Source organism: Simochromis diagramma, unplaced genomic scaffold, assembly GCF_900408965.1.
Source record: "Simochromis diagramma unplaced genomic scaffold, fSimDia1.1 OVJJ01000284.1, whole genome shotgun sequence".
NCBI classification, from domain to species: domain Eukaryota; kingdom Metazoa; phylum Chordata; class Actinopteri; order Cichliformes; family Cichlidae; genus Simochromis; species Simochromis diagramma.
The window spans coordinates 4,040,824-4,058,377 of NW_024386871.1; the positions used below are offsets into that span (position 1 = coordinate 4,040,824).

The following is a 17,554-nucleotide window of genomic DNA, read 5'->3' on the forward strand; positions in this document are numbered from 1 at the left end:
AGGGAGCCCATTCTGCCACACACTAACAAACACACAACCATATACACAAGCAGATACATCGGAGAAGAGCAAAAAGCAGCGTTCACTATGGGAACAACAGAAAGTAAAGCAATGTGGGACAAAACAAGAAAATATATCTAGATGCTTGAGTGTACTGTAGTTTCTCTCTTTTTCTCTCTCTTCCATTTTCAAGCCTCTAACTGTAACATAACACTGCTGCTAACTGCTGCTAGTCCTATTATTTGCTCGGTTATGCAAAGAGAGTGTTTCTCTTCATGCATTGGAATGCATGACATCCATTAGTTCTGCAGGACAGCCAATCTTCTTCTCTTTGATGTTTAGTGGAGATTTTGAGACTTTGAGGCTCCAGTAACACTTACAATCTCCCCCAGTACCTTAGATAACCCCTCAACTTTTTTTTATTTATTTATTGTATTTTCTCACTTCAACAGAGTGGAGGAAACCAAGGGAGCCCTGGTTTTTATTCAACATGATTGTTCAGATGTAAAATGTGAATAAATCAGACCAAAACAATAACTCTGTTTTACTTAATTACTTCATACAGGGCTTTTTATGTCACTTAACTGCTAAATAAAATAGAATGCATATCATAATGTCCATTTCCCATGTACCATTAGGGATTTTGACAAAAGCTTGCTTTTTTTTTTTACAAGATGTCTTAGTATATTTTGTTTTTCTGATGGCAGTAACAAGCAGCCTGTGAAGAAGACTATCATTATTTAGATGCCTGTTCAGCTAAATACGGATTCAGCGGCCTAATAAACTATACTTTGCTTTCAGTCTGAGTTCTTGGACCAGTCACATAAATGTAGGCTTCTGTTACAAAAAAAGCAAAGATGGGAACACTGGTGAAGTCTTGAAACTGTAAGCTGTCATCTGGCAACATTCTAGCCTTTTATTAACTGCTTAAAAATTCTAAACAAAGACTGGTCCATGGCACAGCTGTTCTGTTTTCCTGCCTACAGCAGGAACAGAATAGGTCTATATAAGAGCATGGCTGCATGTTTTACATCTAAAACCAAAGTGGAAATGTTTGGACATAATGCTCAGTGCCACGTTTAGCGAAACATAATAAAACCACACCACAAATACCTCATAACAACTGTCGAGCACAGTGATGGAGGAGGGATGTTTTGGGTTGTTTTTGTGACCTCACAACAAACCCCGTACCCATCTCTTTACTCTTCGTACAGCTTTAGAAATGGCTTATAACCATGGAAAAGGCTTTGTTTTTTATTTGTTCCGGAATTTCGTGGGATCGCAGCACGTTTAAGAAACTTTTGGTCTACTCCACTTTGTAAAGCAGATCCTATTTTAGTGATTTCTTGATTGAGAACAGTGGCAGTAATCAGGCCTGGGTATGACTAAAGAAATTGAACTTAGCTTTCCAAAGATGTCACACCAGAGGTGGGCACAATCACTTTTTCATACAAGCCATGGAGGTTTGGATTTTTTTCCCCCGTAAATAATAAAGACCTTCATTTCAAATATTTTTGTTATCTTTGTCAAATATTTACATTTCTTTGATTATCTGAAATATTTAAGTGACAAACATACAAAAAAAAAAAACAGGAAATCAGGAAGGGGCCAACACTTTTTCACACCAGTGTATGTAGTAGATAAAACCGCTTTTCAAAAGAACAGATTGGAATGAATGAATGAATCATTAGGTGATGATAAGATCATGAATATGTTTGAAGCACCGCAGCTAATATAGATTCATTCTCTACAAATTGCGTAATCATTAGCTATTCTTTTTGTACTGCATGTGGTTTGTTACTAATTATAAATTCATAAGCAAAACTCAAGTAGCTGCTTGTTAGTTATTAAAAAAAAAAGAAGATAATCCTTTACTTTGAGGGTAGCAAAAAAGAGTGGTCAGGCACCTATGACTTTAAAAAAAGCTAATTTCTAAGCAATTTCAGACTTTTGTGAATGACAGAGCTTCTTTGTTTCCTATATCACTTTCTCTCTCTCTCACACACACACAGTTTTTTTATGCTAAAAATCAATGCTTACCAAGTCTCCCTGCATAAAATTTAAAAATCAAGACAAAAATATAGTCATAGATTTCTGTGATGCGCACACTATATTCCATTGGCCACATGCAATGGTTCAGAGGGTGTTTAAAATTGATGAGCGGTTAAAATATTTTGTCATATAGAATGTCCTCTTGTACTTCTTCTGTGGAGAATGAATATTCCTATGTGTGAAAGTCCTCTCCATCCCTGTAGATTATTATGGATGAGAGGGTACTGTATGGTTGTCATAACTGTGCTTTATCTACAGCCAACAGTCAGACAGCCCCACTGAGGGGGAGTTCACAGTTCGTAATTGATCATCCTTCCTTTACCCATCTCCTTTGCTCTTCTCAGGAGAAGAGGATGAGGGGTGTGGGGAGAAGAAGTGATAAGAGATGTTCATGACTTCTCTTTCTCTCTGTTTTCCCCTTACATTTTGGAGGATAACTCCACTATTGACCCCGCTCATTCACAATTTCCCCATTATTCGTTATTCTTGACCTTTTCTGTGGTCGTTCACACCCGTTTCCTTTTTGTTCTTCTTTCGCTACATTCGTCTGTCTCTTCTGCCTCTCAGAGGAAAAATGCATAGTAATAAGATGCTTTGAGATTAGCATTTTCTGTCAATTTGGAGCTTAACACGTCACTATGAAAGCCATGTAACTGGAACTATTCGGATTTTCTTTTTCTTTTTTTTAATATAATTGCTAGATTATGAGGTCTTGTCCAATTTAAGAACATTCTACAGACTTTCGCATAATTGAACCCTATTAAAGCCTACTGTGTGGTGGTTAGTTTCATTTATTGTTCTTGGAAACAGATTAAGGATACAAAGTGACTCTAACTTAAGGCTGCAATCTCAGCTAAGTTAAAGAACAATTTTATTTGCTGCTCCAGAAGGACTTGCTGGGAGAGAATGAGTCAACATTTGTGCATACTGTGTCCACAGCTTGAAATTGCTCGCTATGACTTCAGCTATCTCATACCCTTGTTGTTAATAAGTGGCTACGCCGAAACTGTCGGATCTTTTTTTTTTTGCCTTGTTGAAGGAAAACGTGGCACCTCTCTCATCCACCTTTCCCTGCATGGCTTGGAAATCTGAATTAGAACACATTTGATCATAATTCTGTCCTTGCTCCTGCCTCATAACTTGTCTGCATAGTGTTGGTGTGTTGTGTGTTTGCATGGTATTTCACTTTGCCGCAGATTTTCTCCATCATCTTGATGCGTTCTTTCTATCAACCTTCTAAATCTAATAGAATTTAAGGATTTAAAGACTTAAAGTACATTTCTTCTGTGGCCGTGTGCTACAACCCTCCCTTTCTTAACACTAACGGCAATAGTTTAAATAATACGATTATTAGTTAAATCCCATTTTACTTTCTTTTACCCTTCTTTGCTTTTTGAAGTCTTTATGGATGTAATGCATTTCTTAAAGATTTAATATTTATCTAGACATTATCAGATATGAGATGTTAGTCTTATCACTTCCATCATGTCTAACATTCACATTGTAATACACTGTGCTTACTGATCTCCTATCACCAGCAGGTAGGCTGGTGTAATACAGCAGACTGTAGTGAATTTTGGGTTATACTTTCTTCTGAGCATTACTTTGAACAGCTTCATTCATCCTAGCCTCTCTCTTCTTCATGCTCTTTTTTTTTTTTATTCTTTCCTGAAGTGAACATGTGAGAAGACTTAAAGCCAGAGGAGATTATTATGGGCACTGATGGGCTCAGCAGTTGAGTAGCGGAGGACAAACAGAAAACCCCCCAAAAATAAATAAAAGTAGCTTTCTCCTGTCATCCAAGAGAAATGAAAGGGAAGGGGAGAAATACCACGGGGAAAGAAGTATCTGGATAAGGGTAAAATGGTCGACAAGAATGGGGATAAATTGAACAGATTTGGTTTACAGAGTAAACAGCTCATGATGAACTCCAGAAATTAGGTTTAGGGCATTCTGGCTGTCATGACTGACCTAGTGTGTTTAGTTTGAGGTAGCTGGCCTTGGTGTGTAGAATTTAAGCCCACAACACTGACATAAGGACCAAATGATATTGTAATTAAATGCTAATCTTTAAGAGGATTAAAAGGAATGAGTGATAAAACAATCTCACCTTTGTTCAGTTGTTGGTTAGGACTAAAAGACTGAGTAAGTAATTTGAAACTAGACAAAAATGACGATGGGCATGAAAGAGGGAATTAAAGAATTAAAATTTCGAGCTGGTAATTAGATTATTAGCAGTAATTATTTCATGGATGTTTCAGGGTCATTGTTGTAAATCCAACTCGAACCTCACCCCTATTTTAACTCAGTGTTGCAGAGGCATTTAGCGTTGGTCTTATAATGTTTTGATTGAAGAAGTCCATGAAAGGTTAATGGTTGGTGGCCTGAGGGAAGGTTGGGGTAAAGTGAAACTCGTGAAAAAGAGCGAAGTGATTATATGAGGTTAATATCAACTGTGTAGCAGTACCCTCTCCTTCCCGAGACTCTAGGGTTGTAGATGAGAGCATGTGTGTTTCTTCACGCCAGTCTACTGTATGTGCATCCATGTGTCATATCCATTTTGTTTTAGCTGTTAAAAGGCTAACAACTTTCAGAGCACTGAAAGTCACACTGGGTGATGTCACTTTAGTTTATCCCCAGGGAGATCCAGACAAAGAGCCAAACAGAACATGACAAAGGAAGAGGGACAAATCCCTGTTTAGAGGGCAAACCTCAAACCTCCCAATTAAGTGTGTCTTTGTCTCTGTTTTTGCTGTGTGTTGGTTCATCTATATTTGTTTGCATTTGATCCTTTGAGTGGTGCACTCTGGATAATTTTTGTCTACCAATCTTTCTTTGCGTGCCCTTGACGGCCTGCTGTGCATGTTAATTTTTTTTCGGCCCACAAATCTGCCTTTTTAGCAATTTTCAGCATTTTCTCTCTGCTCTAGATCTTCTTTTTTTGTTGGCTTTGTAATTCAGTCCCCTTCAGGGTTTTATGGCTTCAGCTGTTTGGGATTTTTGCCACGTTTTCGCCCCTAAGCCAGCAAACGGATTCCTTACTTGGACTGTTTAGAAAGTAGATATTTCAGAGCTCAGAGTGTTAATGCAAGGTTAAACATGTTAAGTTGTTTGAGTAATTTGTCAAGGTATAAATTTCATTCTTTTGTTGTTAACTTTTATAAATAATTTAAATCAACTGTAGAACTACATCTGGTTCCAGTAAAATATGACCACAGAGGAAAAAGTATAAAAAGCAGAAACTTGAAAATCAACTTCTAAGCAGAAGCAAATGAATACTTTTGTGTCTGGTGGTGGATGTGGAGATCTAGGGGCCATTGCAAAGGCAATACATCATCCTTATTAGTGCAGATGACACTGGGTATACCAATAAAGTCCATATAAAACAACCTCTAATCACCATTGATCATATCCCATGAGGACTCACGGGTCTTAATGGACGTTAATTACACTCAATTAAAATCCATTCCTATTAGTCAATGAGGTGTGTTATCTATAATATTACCCTTCACTAATACAAAGTGTGTGTGTGATGGATTGTTTGTGCATGTGCATAATCTGAGTCCTTTCAATCCTATCAAGCGGACTCAGGTGCATACACAAGGGAATCATAAGGGGTTTTCATGATTGTACGGCTTAAAAACAGTCTCATAAAAAAAAAAAAACCTGACTGATTTATGCACAGACTGGCATGGGCACAAAAGACACATGAAATCACACACAAACACAATCACTGCATACACATACAAAGGAAGTAAAAGCTGTTTCAGTTGATGGCAGCATTACCTCCACCAGGGACGATAAACGTCAGTTCTCATCTCATCACCACATGACCCTCTGCATGGAGGATGGATGGAGATCCATGGATGGAGAGCGGGGAAGGAGAGTGTGTGTCCTAGGGCTAAAATTAGCAGTGATTCCTCCCCCAAGGTTTTGCAAGGACATACAGAGTACGTGCAAACGCACATGTGTGCACATAACAAACATATGCGCACAGTCAGACCAACACGCGGATATTTTTTACCCTTCTCTCTTCCTCTTTCCATAGGCTGACTTGTACCTTTCATATCTAATAACTATTTTTGCATATGATGTAGACAGCTTTTCATCGCTCAGTGTGGCGATAATGAGAAACATAGGGTATCTAAAACAAAGCCTAACTTTTACTTGTTTAGGAATTAGATCTGAGGCTTTTGAGGTGTAATATTCAACCACGTTTTTCTTTTTTTGCTTTTATTTTGTGTGCGCAGTTACAGTTCTTATGTATTTTGTTCATGCTGGCTTTATGTCTGCATAATGAAGTTGTTAATTTCATGCCTACATTTACTTCATCCCTTCTTTCCTTTCCTATACCTATTCCTCTATTCTACCCTTTTTCAGGAGATCTCGGACTATGACTTGCAGGAGTTAGTCATGAAGTCTATCGGTCGGCTGACGTTGGTGCGCCAGATGTTCCCAATGCCCCAGAACACAACCCAGCGCTGTGTCAAACACAACCATAGAATTAACACTTCCCTCTGTGACCTTAAAAACCCAAAGGCTCAGCAGCTAGAGGTGAGTTGGCAGGTTATTGATTTTCAGTATTATGTTGAATACTAGCTTAATTGTCCAAATTCTGTTGCTCACTGCCAAGAACACTTTTCTGTTATTTGTGAATTTTTTTAAGTAATACTCAAATATGTGGCATGACTTTGTTTGCATTTGTTTTTTTTCATACATGTCTTTTATATTTCAAGCTATGAAATAAATAACTTCAAAATCAACAGGGGTTCATTACTCAGAACAGTTATTACACCCATTAAGGAGTTGTGAAAAGAGTGATTGATTTGAGAAGTAGGCTTGCCTAATGTTACAGAAAGAAATCAACAGAGGATTGATTATAACGTAACAGATGACTCACTGAAAAATATGTGTATTCTAATAATTTGTTTTTAATTTTTAGCTGAAAAATTGTGCAGAAACGGTTACTGGCTGACGTACACTCACAGCGAGCAGAAAAGTTGCTCACAAAAACTGTCAACAAAAATCAAGCTATTGTAGGGAGTTGAGATGAGTGGCTTGTGGCTTAGTCTTTGACAAGTTGTCCCCTTCCAGTTTAATTAAATCGGGTAAGAAAAGATGGATGTTCAGTGGGAATACAGTCGAGTCGATGGAAATCTTTGCCCCCAGTCATTGATGACATTGTGAATGAGAATAAGTGACTTTAAATACACTTGGTGTAGCTCTAGTGTATCATTAAATGCAAACCTCTAACACATTCTGCTTTTAATGATGTAATATTTTTTTTGTTTCCTTTTGTTTTGACACTGTCAAGGCAGGTCGTTGTCATGGTGAAGTTTTACTTGCCAACTTATTGTGCTGAGTTGCATCCTGTTTGCATCGCTTTACCTTTGATGTGTATACAGAAATCCACCTGCTCCAGTGTACCAAGTAGCTGTGCATATATTGTTTTTTTCCACATGTCCACTCTCTATAGACAAAAAAGCATGGCTCAGTGGCAAACAAAAGAAACTTCTATATTTTGATTAAAAATCACAATGGTAAAAGAGAAGAATTGTAAAACTCAATAGCTTTTGATTACAATGCACGTGACTGCTTGATGAGAGTTTGACAAACATAATTTAAAGGAAGCACGAGAAAGAACATTCTCTGGTCTGACGAAAGAAAAGCTATGGACATTTGTATTAGCTATGGGAACTGAAACTTGTGTGAAAAGAAGAAAAGATGAACGAAGCCAAATATAGTAAGACATGGTTTAGCAGACTACAAGCCCATTTAACATCTGTGGAGAGGCCTGAAGAGCCTTTCTTTTCAAATCGATGCAGCTTGAGAGGCTCTTCCATAAAGAATTGGACAAACTGTACAGTTCCTTGTATGGAAAGCTGACAGAGACTTACCCTACACTTAAACCTAAAACTTCTATCTGACAAAAGAATGAACTGAGAATCCGGTCTTTAAGTCGGACGTAATTAGCTGTGTCTAGGCCCAAACTCCGCTGCAGGTCCCTAAGTCAAACAGTCACTGCGACATCACTGACTAAATTCTTTCATCTGTAATAAAATGATCAGTGTGGCTGCTCTACCAGGTGTAACAATTAAGTTTAGCATCCAGACATCCATCAAAACAGAATTTATGAAATTTATGAAAATTAGAAGTTAGCAGGGAGTTAGCTCGCTAGTTTCAATCTAAATATAAATATACCATCTTCTGACTGAGGGATTTCTGAAACAAATTAAAACGTACAGCTCTGCTACCACTTCCAACATAAATGAAGACAGGAAAGTAAACAGCAGTGGCGTTTGTAGGGTTAATGAAGTTTGGCTAGTATATAACGATGTACTACGTGATCGCTAGCGACACAGCTATGTTAGCATAATATAAAAAGTGAAGCTGGAGGATGAACGCTAACTTTTTTCCACTTGATAAAAGTTAACGTGAGGATTCTCAATGGTCAGGGACAAATGCAGTCAATCAGGATGCTGTAAACGGACCAAACTTCAGCCAGGAGAACAACTGCGATAATCCATCAACAATACGAGGTTAATCATTCATATACTGCTGCATGGGCTGGGCTGTAGTTACATCGTAAGGTTTTTTAAAACTAAGCTTTAAACTGAATATCCAAAAGTTGATTCTGTTCATCTGGACGTAGCGTTTTCAGTGGAAGAAACATATCGTCACTCATCCAAGTCTCAGCTGACTGCAGGTTTCCCCAATGTCATAAACAGTACATTTGCATAATGTACTGTTTATAATGTAACGTTTCTTCCACTGAAAACGCTACATCCAGATGAACAGAATCAACTTTTGGAGATTTACTTTCCTGGATGATTGAGAATGCATCAAGACGTTTAAAATGAATAGCGGTAATAAAAACCGAGAGAGGCCGACAGTGATCACTGACTGTTTTTAGGTGCTTGTTGAGATTAAATAGAACAAGATAAAAAGCTTTAAAACATGTTAAAAACACAACAGCCTTATTAAACACAGGGTAGTTTGGGCCCGGAAGCAGGATTCATCATGTCATCACTTAAAGACCGGATATGTTTATAAAAGGGAAACTTCACATTTTGAACTTCCAATAGGTTTCCAGAAAATTTCAGAAATTGTCACTTTTCATTTCCACTTTAATTTCTCTCTAGAACAGAACAAAGTGTACAAAAAGTAAAAGGATCTTTAATCTAGTACAATGACAACTTTAATTTCTAATGAGAAAAATCTTAATTTTAATAATCCTAACAATGTCACCAGAAACAAGTATTTGAAACTTAAGGGACCACACTTAAATGTATTAAAGTGCACTTGCTATTTTTTTTCTGTGACTCTCAATGAAGATGATGCCATACCCCAATTTGTGTTTAGCAGCAAAAAAGACAAAAAGACTGGCCATCCATGAAATGAGCCTTATGACCCAAAACTTCCCTTCCCAAACTAATGAGGCAGGAAAGCTAAATAAATAAAGCCTTGGAAAAACAGAGTACCAGGACCTTCATCCCAAAAAGAAAAAAATAAATTCCCAAAGAGAAGAAGGGGTCTGGAGATGCTAGGCAGCTCCTTGGTCTGGGTGACAGAAAAATCCTTTCTTAGCCTCCTTTAAATTGGGGCAAGGCAATTATCATTTACTTCGCCCAGTCACACCAAGAAAAGAATGAAGAGATAGGTAAGGGAGTAGAGAGATGGGAGCAGATAGGAACGAAGGAAAGTGGATGCAAACACAAGGGGGAGGGCATGTAATTATATGTGTGATGGCTGTATTTAATTTTGACCCATGCAGTAGATTCCAGTATCATTACATATACTGGTTCACACTGTGTCTGAATAATGTGGGTTTATTTAAACAGAGACAGAAACTACTACGGGGAAATGTTCCTCTGCCTTGCTCTGTTTTTGCATCTTTTAAACATGCAACAGGTGTTTCAGTATGACATTTAAACATGTCACTTGATCCTAATGCTTTCAATTACAGCAGGCCTACTGGTTCGATGTTGTCCAGTCATCCATCCATTGTTACTGAGGCTTTTTTTAACCTGTAAAATTAATTATTTTTGACCACATCCTTATGCAGTTTTATGTAAGACCTCACATTTCATTTACAGTACGGCAATGGAAAACACAGAGTGACAGTTTATTTTTCCATCTTCACATTTTGTTTACTATTTTTGTAAATGGCCCCTGGGGTGGCAATACATACGCAATATATGTATTTTTTTTATTTTTATGTGACTCATCAAGCTGCCATCAAATGAACAGAGAAAAGGGAGCACAGTCTCATTTATGTGTCAAGATAAAAAATATCAAATTAAATTAATATGCTGTTGATTTATGTAGATGCGCAAGACCCTGGAGGAACATGTTTGATGAATGTTAGAATCACATTGAAACATTTGGATATCTGGAAGAGTTTGTTTCTAGACTTTTGCCTACTAGCTGCTTGTAGACGTTCATAGAGGAAAGATAAGGAAATGCATGTGTTTATGTAATATAGGTGTCAACATGCAAGTCGTTTAAGTCAAGGGCAATGTGTTTTTGGGTGTCTAGCAAAAAGAGTGATCTCAAAAGTCATGCACTTGCTGCATGCATGTTCATTTCCATATGCAGACTGATGAATGGCTGAATGAAAAACAAAACAATGATGAGGATGAGGAGGACATAAGAAAGAGCGAGTGGGAGAGAGCGAGCTTGAGATTGAGGAAGCAGATCAGCTCAGCGGTCAGAGAGTGGCCCAGAAGCCCAATTTCACACTGCAATGAAGCACATCAACTCAGGCTGACCACACAAGCACACACACTCTCATACAAAGCTTGCTCGGAGAGCCGAAACCGAGCTCCCCACGGAGCAGTAGAGTTTCCCTTTAATTTTAAAAGAAAAAGAACGATAAAGAAAATCACCACGTGGAAGACATAAAACAATGCTGTGAAAGCTAAGATACTTTGAAAGAAGTTAGATGTGAGGAAAATTTGGCATGTCCTTTTGTCCTGACTGTCAGTAAACAATTTGATAAGCTGTAAGAAAGACAATATCTTTTGTTATCCTTTCATCCCCCATGCCAACTTTTTAAGAAACCAAAAAACCTGGTTCTATCCCTTACATTTTATGATTTAATGTTTTTATTCTGTATGAGGTGTACCTGTAAGCTTGGCTGTTATATACTGTGAGGCTTTGGCCATGAATGTCTGCGTCTGAATTACAATATCCCATCTAATATAAACAGCCATGTTTTCATAGCTTTCATGTTTTGCTGGTTGTTGTTTTTTTTACTTTAACAATATCTGAAGATTATTCAGTGAATAACATCTTTGACCTGAGTTGGAATGAATCAACCACAAGGGTTTGTTGCCATGCAAAAATGGCTAATTATAGCGCTGGGATAAAGTATTTGTCCCCGTCTTTGATTCTGTTTTTTTAATGTTTGTCTGACTGGCATGTTTCTGATAATTAAAAAAATTGTATTATTAGACAAAGATAACCCAAGCAAATACAACATTGTTTTTATGTGACGATTTCATTTGTTAAGGGAAAAAAGCTATCCAAACATTCCTGGTCTTGTGTGATAAAAGTAATTAGACCCCCCTTTTAAATCACGAATTAAAAATGTAATCACATTTTTCTAGGCGACATCTATCAGCCTGAAAGGGGTTACAAAAGTATTTGTAAGCCTTTGGAACACTAGCAAACCACACTGAGAGCCATTATCCACAAATAGAGAAAACTTCCCAGGAGTGACCGGCAATGTTCCCTCTAATTTTTCACGTGTCTGAGCGAACACACAAACTCCCTGAGTGGTCCCTTGGACCACTGTGAGCAACATCAGACGTGTGCACTGTGGTCACGCCAGCATCGAATCCATCCAAGTTACATGGTTTATTAAAATAATCAAATTACAGCATTTATGTTAGACTACTTTTAATTAACTGCTTTAGCCCACTTACAATGAAAATGTAAAAAAAAATCTAGTCATTGACCTGTGCAGTATGTTAACACTATTGGAAGTAAAAATAACTTGAACTCCAATTTTGAAAACACAACTTTCTTTCTTTTTTTTAAAAAAAAGCTCTGACTTGTATTATGAGTCTGTGGTCTGGGAGAGAGTCCTGTAACTCTCTGTCTGCAAAATACAGTATATAATGACCAATGCTGGGCAATTAGTAACTCAGTTTGGCAAACAACAAGGTTTTTTGCAGCTATTTTTTTAAATGCAGCCAAGGCATTTTTAAATAAACATTTCAAACTATTTACAGAATAATCAGCTGTTCTGCATCAAATCTGATGCCACACAAATTATTTGTGCCACTCCAAAAAATAATTTCTGTCCACTATGAGATAAAGGAGAACAAGAGCCTGATACCTACAGGCCTGACAACAGGAGATATATCACTCCTATAACACCTGTAACATTCAGCAGTCGCCTCATTGTTCTGACACACACACAACAACACTATACTACACTCTAACTACACAAGATTTGTGCTAAACGTCGAAAATCTCTCACATCTCAAAGCACCGCCGTCACTCCTAAAACTTCCCCCCGTTTCTTAACAACTAGATGCCACGTTGCCATATCATTTTTTGATTGGTCGACATGGTACTTTTTTGGACGAATAGGAAAGGGAGAGGGGGGTGGAGTTTGTTTTTGCTCACAGGCTTTCCAGCGTTTTCCTTATAAAACGCAGTTTTTACCGTTTATTCCCGCAGTAAATATAAACAACGATAGTATTCAGGAAGAAAACCAAACATTGCATATTTTTTTATATCACAACTCTGGTTTTACGTGGCCTATCAACACAATTTAAAAACTGGTATAAAGTCCATACTTTTTCCGTCAGTTGTTCCGTCTGTCTCTGTCCTGCTCACATCTCCAATGGAGTCACTCACTGACTAACACTGCAAAACAGAATTGTTAAAAGTATTAATTTTAATTTCAATGCAGGTTAGATTTTTTTCTTTTGTGCGCAACACAGATTTTCTGTGCACAGAGACCATGCCAGCAGTGCGCAATTGCGCACGTGCGCAGTTAAGAGGGAACATTGGTGACCGGTCTATCAGCATTACTCCAAGACCTCATCGGCAACTCATCCAGGAGGTCACAAAAGAACCCAGAACAACATTTAAAAAACTGCAGGCCCCACTTGTCTCAGTTAAGGTCAAAGTTCATGATTCAGCAGTCAGAAAGAGACTGGGCAAAAATGGCATCCATGGGAGAGTTCCAATGAGAAATTTACTGGTGGCCATAAACAATACCAGGGTTCGTTTCAAATTTCCCAAAAAATATCTTGATGATCCCCAAGACTTTTGGGAAAAATATTCTGTGGACCAACGAGACGAAAGTTGAGCTATTTGGAAAGTGTTTTGTCCAGTTGTATTTTGCCTAAAACTAGTACAGGATATTTTCACCGGCAGTCAAACGTGGTGGTGGTGGTGTGATGGTCTGGGGTAGCTTTGCTGTTTCAGAACCTGGACAGATAATGGAACCATGAATTCTGCTCTCTAACAGAAAATCATGAAGAAAATCATGAAGGCGCATATTCGACTATCATAATGGTCAAGTGAACTGCAACAATTCCACCTCTGACTCAAAACAAAGCACCCCCCCAATTCTGCAAAAAGAGTGGGATAAAGTTCATTCAGAGCTATGGGCATTACGTATTTCCTCGGGCTATCTTTGTCTAATATTAAAATCAGCTTGGTGATCTGAAACGTTTAAGTGTGACAAATATTTTAAAAAACTAAGAAATCAGGATGTTGGCAAATACTTTTTCACAGCAATGGAAGTACTGGGCAAAAATTTGAAGAAGATTTAAACACTGTGTAGTATAATATATTAAAAAAATATTGTGTTCAAAGCCTCTTTTTGGTGTACAAAATGCAATATTAGAGAGATCAAGGCTTCTGCTTGTGTTGTGTGATTGTATTCATTTGTCCATTAATGTGAGTGGATCCACACTGCTTGCTTGCTTTTTTGTGTGTAGGCGTGGAATCATTGTAGTTCATTTATTTTACCCCGTTCCCATTTACACAGAGACAAGAGGCTTGGTACTGTACATTACACAATGATCAATCACAGAATGAGTGGACTCCTCCTGTCTCCTACTTGTTTTTGTTTTGGTGTCAATGACCTTTCAGTACATTAATTAATTTAATCTTGAAAGCTTTTTTTGTTCTTACTTATAAGAAGTACCCAAAAACAACGTTGGCTGCGTAGTCAGGGTGTATACTGTTGATTTTAAGGAGACAAGGTAATATTTTTCTTTTTTGATCAAGAAGCTGCTGGATTTGTCTGGAAATAAATTGTTTAATTTTAATAGCATTTCAACCTGGAAAGGCTTGGACTGTTTGTTTTGTGAAACTTATTACTGATTACGAGTTTGTCTTTATTTTCTCACACAATTCAAGTTGCATTGCCTTGTTTTATCTTCCTTTTTATGTTTCTTTCTGTAGATCACCAACCGCTACATCTATGATACAGTCTTACTGCTGGCCAATACCTTCCACAGAAAGTTGGAGGACAGGAAATGGCACAGCATGGCCAGTCTGAGCTGCATCAGGAAGAACTCCAAACCATGGCAGGGAGGCAAGAGTATGCTGGATACTGTCAAAAAGGTATAAAATGGTGAAGAAATGCACACTGTGTTTTTTCCTCTCAAGGCTTACAGAAAGGTGTTTCACCAAGTGTGCAAGCATAATGTGTACTTGGCTGCTCTGGTGAGTCTACCTGAGTATACACAGATGTAGGCACAGAGGTAAGCTGGTTGTTGTTCTGCAAGCAAGCATCCTCAGTTCATACAGTAAGAACTTTTCATATGTGGTTAAAGACTTGTGAACCTTTTTTAGGGAGCCTACTTGCAACTTATTCTGTTCACTCCATTTCGCAATGTATTAAACACATCAATTACCATTAATGAGAAGTTCACGCAGTAATGCAGTGCATGTGTCACAGGAGTGCAAGTAGAGACAGTGAAGATGGTGATTATTGGTGAAAATAAACAATAGCTTCCTGACAGGTTGAAACAACCAGAATGGCTAATAATTAGTATGCTAATTTGAGATTAATGGTGCGTGAGGTACGATACATTTAAGACATTAATATGGAGTCAGTACCTACAGCTTCCTGTGGCTTTTAGTCAAGAAAACAGCTATATCCTATTAAATCTGATCCCAGTTTAATAAGATCCAGAGATTTGTTTACTGCTAACTACTTCACAAATACAGCCAGCTGTCCAATGTTTGTATCAATTCAATTCAATTCAATTTTATTTATATAGCGCCAAATCACAACAAAAGTCACCTCAAGGTGTATCCAATTAGATTATCAGTGTATCAGTCTGAAAGGTGTCAAAAAGCATTCATAACCCTTTAGAACTCTAGCAAACCACGGTCAGAGCCTTATACTGTTATATGAATGGCGGACAGACCTCGCCATAGAACACCTGTTCTATCACAGAATAAGCCTACGTGTTGCAACATCCAATTCAGTTTCCATAAAACATTGTATTTTCTTTCCAATATTAAAATCATTCATATGAGCTGTTCGCACTAAAGTAAAAAGCACCATCACTTCATGCGGATACCCTTTCGGCGCCAGCTGTGGTCGCAAGGCTGGAGCCGAACAAAAACACCCTGATAATGACTGTGTTTAGTCTGTTCCTTCCCATTCCATGCAAGGCCACCTGGGTTGGCTGGAAAACTGTTTACTTAGCGTACCAGAGCGAAGGACACTGTCTCAGCTGAACTCTGGACACGCACACACATACATATACACTGATATGCACACACTCATTCCCCCTCCCTTTCCAAACGCCTTCGAAGCTTGTTCCCTCCTGGGAACACGGCGGGTCTGAGCCCGCGCTGGAATGGTAGCGCTGGGTAGGATGGCTGCTGTGTTTGCTTCGGATTACTCCTCACCCCCCACCCGACCCCGTGGCTTGTCACGTGTTCCATAATGTTGTGCTGTGGACATTTATGTGCTTTTTTGTGCAGAGGAGTTTTTTTGTTTCCTATTCTCATGCTGTCCTCCCAGGAGCCCAGCATGAGTATGAGGTCTCTTTTTTTCCTCTTGTACTTTCCCATTGTAGTGTATATTTCAGTGTTTTTTTTCTGTAACGCTACCGATCTCCGACCTGTATCCCCATGTGATGTCTGTGTTGTGTGTGTAAGGTCCGGGGGGGGGGGTCCTATTTCACTGCAGGGCAACCTGCACGTGGCGAATAAAGCCTTGATTGATTGAAATCTGTGGCATGTTAGTTCAGATAGTTGTGCAGTCAGTGAAGAGCAGAATAGATCTAGGCTCCTAAACTTATAGCCAGCTTGAACACGGAGTTTGTCTTTAACTGTGTTTGCATTAATTCAGAGTAAGTCAGGATGCAGTTCAACAAAAAAACAAACCAATCCAGTTTAAGATGAGTCACATGCTGAGGTTAATAAACAGCTTTTGTATTTACAGCTGATGGGTTTTCAAATCCAACACCATTGCACCCAAATGTGTAACTTTAAAACCATACAGACATACATATAAAACCTTACAGACTGATTCGAATGCAGAAATGAAACAGATTCAGATTCACATGCTATAAAAGTAGCATATCACTAGGTGCTAAGACGAAATACAAATTAGTGCACAGCACTCAATAATAGACTTGCTCTCTTAAAACATAAAAAGAGCAGTAAGGCACCACAGTTTTTTATTGCAATACCTTCACCAGAATATAAAAAAGGCATATTACACTGTCATTATGTATATAAAAAACAGAGCCTAACCATTTGTTTAACAAGCTAAAAAAAGTGTTTGCTGTTTTCTGACATTGTCCATATTTCATTAGCATTCATTTCCCAATGGCTATGAGTATAAAACCCTCCAAATTATGCTCCTGAGTTGAATGCTTGATCAATTTCATTGTGCAGAAGAGGGTCATCAAAAATGTTTAGACCAAATCTATTGTGTGATACACCCTGTGAACCCTGTGTTCAACTCCTGCAGGAGAAAAGAGGAGCACAGTTTCTGCATGCTGAATATCAATTTCTTTTTAATCTGTGTCCATCACACGATCCCCCATCTCTCACGCAGGCTGTGACAGTCTGCATATTCATTCACTGGAGATTTTTTCAGTAGCCCTAGTGTGTGTTGAAGCCTGGACAGCCCAGACTGTAAATTCTTGACTGTTTTGTTTTCATCAAAACATTGGCATTTACTCATGTCCTGAAGTGCTTTAGACCATCAGTTTTTTAACATTTAGAAATTATGAGGTACCAGACACACTAGATCAGCATGAAGTATCCCACACTGTAGGCATCTGTAATATATACATTCGGATGCTGTGCTAAGAACAATGTTTTAGACATGGATCCCAAGGGTTGCCAATGAGCTGTGTCCACTGCAACTCCACACCCCCCTGGCATCTCAATGCTTTTTACTATCAGTGCTGCCTGCATTTCCTTCTCACATTTGAAATCTTTGCGTTATTCATTTCATAATATTTCAGTATTTGCGGTGTCACTGTCTTTGCCAAAT

General features: G+C 38.3%; 1 protein-coding gene across 3 annotated transcripts in view; it reads left to right on the forward strand.

The window, feature by feature from the left end:
- grid2 (glutamate receptor, ionotropic, delta 2) overlaps positions 1-17,554 on the forward strand; it is a 508,497-nt gene that overhangs the window by 344,586 nt on the left and 146,357 nt on the right. For all 3 annotated transcript variants that reach the window (XR_005695832.1, XM_040031719.1, XM_040031718.1), the window contains exons 6-7: positions 6,433-6,606; positions 14,488-14,649. Coding sequence is in view for 2 of the 3 variants with exons in the window: in XM_040031719.1 (XP_039887653.1) it covers positions 6,433-6,606; positions 14,488-14,649 (336 nt within the window). In the remaining variant the exon portion in view is untranslated. The remainder of the gene's footprint in view (positions 1-6,432; positions 6,607-14,487; positions 14,650-17,554) is intronic.